This window comes from Lynx rufus, unplaced genomic scaffold (assembly GCF_022079265.1).
Source record: "Lynx rufus isolate CCGP_SWC_20201006 ecotype Redwood Valley unplaced genomic scaffold, mLynRuf1.p SCAF_11, whole genome shotgun sequence".
NCBI classification, from domain to species: domain Eukaryota; kingdom Metazoa; phylum Chordata; class Mammalia; order Carnivora; family Felidae; genus Lynx; species Lynx rufus.
The window spans coordinates 37,821,618-37,828,090 of NW_025814825.1; the positions used below are offsets into that span (position 1 = coordinate 37,821,618).

Sequence of the window (6,473 nt, forward strand, 5' to 3'; positions counted from 1 at the left end):
GCTGGGCGGTGGAGTGCGAGCGCGCAGGCGCGGCTGGGGCCGGACAGCGACTCCGGAATCTCAGCGAGTCCCACTCTGCGTCGCACCCCGAGCCGCCACCATGGCCGCCTATAAGCTGGTGCTGATCAGGCACGGCGAGAGCGCTTGGAACCTGGAGAACCGCTTCAGCGGCTGGTACGACGCCGACTTGAGCCCTGCCGGGCACGAGGAGGCGAAGCGCGGCGGGCAGGCGCTGCGAGGTGAGGAACGGGCCGGGGCGGGCTGTGGGTGGGGGCTGCGGAGGCTCGGGCGGGCGACCCTGGTTGAGGGCCGCCTGGCTCGCCCCCGTACCCTCGCGGAGAGGGCTGACCTTGGGCTTCAGCTCTCCTGCAGTTTATTTTGCGGTTGGCAAAATGGTTTCAGGGTGTGTGTGCGGGGGGGGGGGGGCTGTCGACTTGCTCAAGGTCACCCAGTGGTGTGATGGGCCACGCCGGGAAGAGGACTGGGGGCGGTCGCCCCGCAACCCACTGCATTCTCCACGACACCGCCTTGGCGAAATTCTCCCATTTACTAATCTGAGCATTCAGTAACTCGGGGACGGATTATTAAATTGGATGGCCGGTGTCTTCCGGGAGCTGTAACCAAGCCTTTTCAAGAGGCTGCTGCGGATCCTCGTGAAGCGTCAGACCACACGCTTGTCCCCGGCTGTGGGGGAGTAACGCGGCGCTGGGCGGACAACAGGCCTCACGAAACCCACGTGCTTATGTAGGCCTTTGCTGTTCAGCAGCATCCCACGAATCTTGTGCCCCGAATGCATCCACAGATGTAATTGAGTGAATGAATGAGTGAATGAATGAATAATTTGAGTTGTCCTCTGCACGATTCCATGAAGTAGATTATTATCCCCTTCCTTTCTTTCCCTCCCTGGCCCTCTTCTATAGCTGGGAAAAGTGAGGATTGCATAGATGACTTGTTCAAGGTCGTATCTCCTTATTCCTAGTCCATCCCCCTCGCTCCAATTCTGGGTTGAGTAACAGGTAGACGCTGGGCAAAGGTGGAAGTGGCAGTGAGATAAACTCGCCTACCCAGGCTTGCCCCCTGCGGCGAACAGCTCTTCGTGGTTTTGGAATGCTTTTTATAAGGAAGCATTCTCAGCTGCCAGCAACTCAGAGAATCCCTCTGTACTGAGGAGGTGCTTCCACTGATGTAATTAGGGCAGATCTTGCCCTGCGCTCTTCTAACCTCTGGACGTTGAAGCAGCCATTTGAAAGGGTCATTGATGCCTGATGTGGAACAGGTATTTGGCCTCAGGTTACTCTTTCTAGCTTCTTGCCTTCACCGTAGATCCTTTTGAATTGAAGCAAAGGTTTGGAAAGTGTAGGAAATGTAATCCTGCTGGCTGTGTGTCTGCTTTGAGATGGCTTGGTGTGACTTACATTTAGGAGAGGCTGGGAAAGGGAAAGAGCTGGGAAAGGAGGCCATTTTCTCTGTGTTTGGCAGGAAGAACTGTATGGGTCTGGTGGTTTGCTGATGACTAGCCCAGGACAAAGATAATTGCAGCTGTACCCTAAAAGAGTGATCAAATGGTTAAACTTGTAATCTCTTTAAAGTAGCAGACCCTATTTCAAGATTTTGTTGTTGTTGATTTATTTTTAGTAATCTCTACATCCAACGTGGGGCTGCAAGTCAAGGACCCCGAGATCAAGAGTTGCATGCTCCACCGACTGATCAGCCAGGCACCCCCTATGTCACTTTCTAAGTAAATGTTGGTAGCGTTAGTTTAAAAAAAAAAAATCCTATTTAAAAGATTAGTATCTGTTATGGGCATCACAAATGATTATATTAAACAAGACTAAAAGCAGAAATCTGAATCGTGAAGACCATTGTGAATAATATAAAAAACCTAAATATATTAAATTCTTCAGAGCTTTAAATGATAGTAGGGTTTATAAACTCTTGAATCGTTTCAGGAGGGAACTAGTGAGAACTGAGTTTCTCCATGCAGTCTTACTCCTGGGAGAGGATGAGGTCCACACCACATATCACACCATCCACCCCACACTTGGGAATATCCTAGGCTATGCTTTTATTTAATGGGGAAGTTCTCCTGAGTGGAACTGCTTTTCTTCTTGGGGACCTATTTGTGTATCCAACAGGAGGCACTCCATCACAAGGGGAAATAATAATTGCAGTGAAACAGCCAGTAGCTTTTCAGCATGGGAGATGAGGCTTGCACTTGCCAGTGACTCAGCCTTTTATTGGGGAGCCATTCCTCCCCTTATAGTTAGGGAGGAAATGGTAATGGAGTCTACTAGGACTTGTCTTGAGGTTCAGTGATGAGATTTGATGAGATTTGTCATCTTTTCCCCTGTGGGTAGTGATGGGTTTCCTGGTGATTAATCCTCCCCTCCCCCATCAGCGTAGTTCTTATTGGCCTCGTTCTCAGTTGAACGACTGGCAGAATTCACTTCACATTGCATTAATTACTGTTGGCAACCTCAGTATGAGGCAATACCCAGGAAAGTTTGTGCTGAATTTCAAAGAGGGCCTTGTAGCCTTATGGAGGAAAACACTACATAAAGGGCCATCTCCCTTTTAAAGTGGGAAGGGGGGATAATCTTCCACGAACTAAGAAGATTAATTGTTGGGGTGGTTGGGGCAACATAACTTGATTACTACGCCTTAATAACTACTGTATGAGGAGAGATTTGTGTCTAAATGAGTCAGACTGCACAGCATTTGCTCTTTCTGCTTTCTCCAGGGAGTGGCTTCTCCTGAACTTGGTCTAACAGTTGACCTAAGTGTGTACAGGTTGGCACTTGACTATAGCAGAAAGGCACTGTGGATTAAGAGACTGATGTGATTTCCACTACATAGTGAAAATACAATTTCATTCAACGTACTGAAGTTTTAATCAGCATCCTCTAAGAGCTCTTGCTGTGTCCTGATTGTTGGGTTTCAAATTGTTTTCCCGTAGACAAGAGGTTAGGTCTGAAATATATTTACTAGTATTGGGCAGAAGTGACTGTTTTAACTAAAATACAAACAGATCCTTAGGGTTTAGAATAACATGGAGGTAGCTAGAGATGGAGGTTATGAGTTGGATTTTGGAGTCACACAGCTTGGGTTTTAATCTCTCATTTACAGCTGTGACCTTGGATGATTTGCTTAATCCCTCTAGTCTTTATTTTCCTCATCTGGTAAAATGGGTTGTAAGGATTATAATCTCAGGATTGTCATGAAGACTAAATAAAACGTATACAAAATAATTTGTATAGTGCTTGACAGATGGTAAGCCCTCCATAAATATTGGTTATTATTTAGTAAGAGATTCCAAGTTTTTAAGGATCCTTTTCTTGAAAGAATTGAAGCAGAAATAAGTTCTTAAAATGGGCTTAACACAGCATTCTGGGGTTTAGGATAAGCAGCACAGATGGCATAGGTTAGCTCCCTGACAATACATTTAGGTCTTGGGTTAGATGAATTATTGGGGAACCACTGGAAAGTACATTGTCAACTATAACATAAATCAACATATTTTGTCTTCTGTAAAGGTGGAATATTGTCTTTTTTTTCTAGGGTATACAAACTAGTTACATTTAGATGTGAGAAAACTCTGGTTCCATAGTGGACCCGATTGGCTTATCACTTTGAATTTATGATTCCCAGATGCTGGCTATGAGTTTGACATCTGCTTCACCTCCGTGCAGAAGAGAGCAATTCGGACTCTCTGGACAGTGCTGGATGCCATTGACCAAATGTGGCTGCCTGTAGTGAGGACTTGGCGCCTCAATGAGCGGCACTATGGGGGTCTGACTGGCCTTAATAAAGCAGAAACTGCTGCCAAGCATGGTGAGGCCCAAGTAAAGATCTGGAGGCGCTCCTATGATGTCCCGCCACCTCCGATGGAACCCGACCATCCCTTCTACAGCAACATCAGTAAGGTATGGACAAATGGGGGTTTGGCTCATTCTGCCTAGGACCAGGGTGTTAGAACCTGGGCCTCACTCTTTTTTAGCTTTTAGTAGTGTCTGCTTGGTCCTATTGAGTTTTTTAATTTATGCTAGTTAATTGTTATTCTCCTCCAAGGAATGGCCTTCACTTGTTAAAAAGATTTAGTTGATACTTGTTTACCTAAAAAGAAATTATATCTTCTTTTTTGTATTTCCATCGCGATACCTTATAAAACCCATCCATAGTCGTAGGGCCTTTTAAAAAAAATTTTTTTTAATGTTTATTTACTTTAAAGTAAAGTAAGGAGTGAGAGGGGGAGGGACAGAGAGAGGGAGACACAGAAATCAAGGGCAGGCTCCAGGCTCTGGTCTGACAGCACAGAGCCCACATGGGGCTCGAACCCCACAAATTGTGAGATCATGGCCTGAGCTGAAGTTGGACACTTAACTGACTGAGCCACCCAGGCGCCCCTTAGAGTTGTAGGGCCTTCTTAAGCCAACTATTAAGATTAAGTGAATTGGGAAGAGCTTTATACCTACCTTTTTTCTTCTAAGTTCTGTTTCATTTGAACTGTTCATTTTCCCAATAGCAGGTAATGGTGGTAGGACGAGCAGCAAAATAATTCTTCTCCCTGTGACCAAACTCTCAGCTCCGTTCTGTGTCCTGGTGAAAGACCTTCACCTATCACTTTGATTCATACCTTAGGGGATGAGGAATGGGCAGAACAGATACAACTACTACTAATTGGTGAGCATGGATTTTTATTGTTTAGGATCGCAGGTATGCAGACCTCACTGAAGATCAGCTACCCTCCTGTGAAAGTCTGAAGGACACAATTGCCAGAGCTCTGCCCTTTTGGAATGAAGAAATAGTTCCCCAGATCAAGGAGGGGAAACGGGTCCTGATTGCAGCCCACGGCAACAGCCTTCGGGGCATTGTCAAGCATCTGGAGGGTATGTACATTTTTCAGGGGAGCCCTCCAGGAGGGACACAGCAAAACTGCCACAAATCGGATTTATTTCATGCAAAAGAGATCTTCAGGGAAAGGCTGGACACATTGATAGTCCCTCAGTTTGCATCTTAAATTGGTTCACCTGAGGGCCTAGAGGCCTAGATGTGCTGATTTTTGTCAGACTGGATGGACTACACAGGACATTTGAGATGTGTATAGTCCTGCTTCACTGTGGGTTTCCAAACCCCACTTTGGGAGAGATATCTGCGGTATACCACCTTACATACTTTTTTTCTTTTCAGTGGCTGAGAACTAAGTATTGGAGGCATTCTTTGGGTGACTGATCTATAATACAGATTGTTACTGTTACTATAAATCTCAGAAGGGGTGTCTTGTTTTAATTCTTACCAAAGTCCTTTGTCACCTGCAGGGGGGACATGGATTCGTGTCTAGCTTGGCTTATCATGGTGTGTATTTCCTTCAGGTCTTTCTGAAGAGGCTATCATGGAGCTGAACCTGCCAACAGGTATTCCCATGGTCTATGAATTGGACAAGAACTTGAAGCCCATCAAGCCCATGCAGTTCCTGGGGGATGAAGAGACCGTGCGTAAAGCCATGGAAGCTGTGGCTGCCCAGGGCAAGGCCAAAAAGTGAAGGCGAGCAGGCAGACTACTTTTCCAAGGACACCCTCCCTACCCATCCCGTTCCTCCACATTTCTTCCCTGCACATGTCACACTGACCACATCTGTAGGCATCTTAAGTTTTAGCTGCAGATGGGGACCAGTGGCTCCTAATTTTGTTTAGCCATTTGTCTCTTGCACCCACTCTCTTCATATAGTCTAGTCAGAATGGCACTTCTGGGGCATGAGTCTTCAGTCCCAAGCTGAGGGAAGACTTTTACCCAAAAGGAGAGAGTTAGTAACTCTGGTGTTTTTGCTACTGTTTATTGAGTTGGGGATAGGAAGGAACCATGCTAAGATGTGACCAATGAGAAGTAAGAGAGCCTATTTGTGTTCCCAGGAGCCAGTCCTGTACTATTCTGTAGTCAGGTGACTGTCTGGGGGGGCTCCAGTCATTCCAGTGAAAGAATCATTTCCCCTCTGACCCCAGAAGAGTTGGCTCCAGAAGACTGGGATCAATTTAAATGTTTTGTGTTGCATCTACTTTTACAAAAAAAAAAAGAAAGTATATATATATATATATATATATATATATACACACACACACACACACACATATATAAAATAATACAAACCAAAAACCCTTCTGGGGTTTCTAGTTGCGGTTGAAATATTCCCACATGCAGTCATCCCAAAATAAGCCATTCCTCACACCAACGTGGGAGAAGCCCCTTGACTTCTGAGGCCTAGGAGTTTATCCTGCTGTGTGTTTTAGAATCCCTCCCCTGCCTTAATGTTTATGGCAGTGAAATGCCTCTTGATCACGTCCAAGCGTGTCTTTTACTGTATATGTTTCTGATCATGTTCCAGTTGCTTGGTCCTGCCACCTGGGCCCAGTACTCATTTTGAGCGTAACTATACTAAATCTTTTTTCCAGATCAGTATAATAAAGGAGTGATGTGCAATA

General features: G+C 45.7%; 1 protein-coding gene across 1 annotated transcript; it reads left to right on the forward strand.

Moving 5' to 3' along the window:
- PGAM1 (phosphoglycerate mutase 1) lies at positions 1-6,473 on the forward strand. Its single transcript, XM_047073235.1, has 4 exons — positions 1-239; positions 3,649-3,923; positions 4,706-4,886; positions 5,370-6,473. The coding sequence occupies exons 1-4, from the start codon at positions 101-103 to the stop codon at positions 5,537-5,539; spliced, it is 765 nt and encodes a 254-aa protein (XP_046929191.1). The 5' UTR covers positions 1-100; the 3' UTR covers positions 5,540-6,473.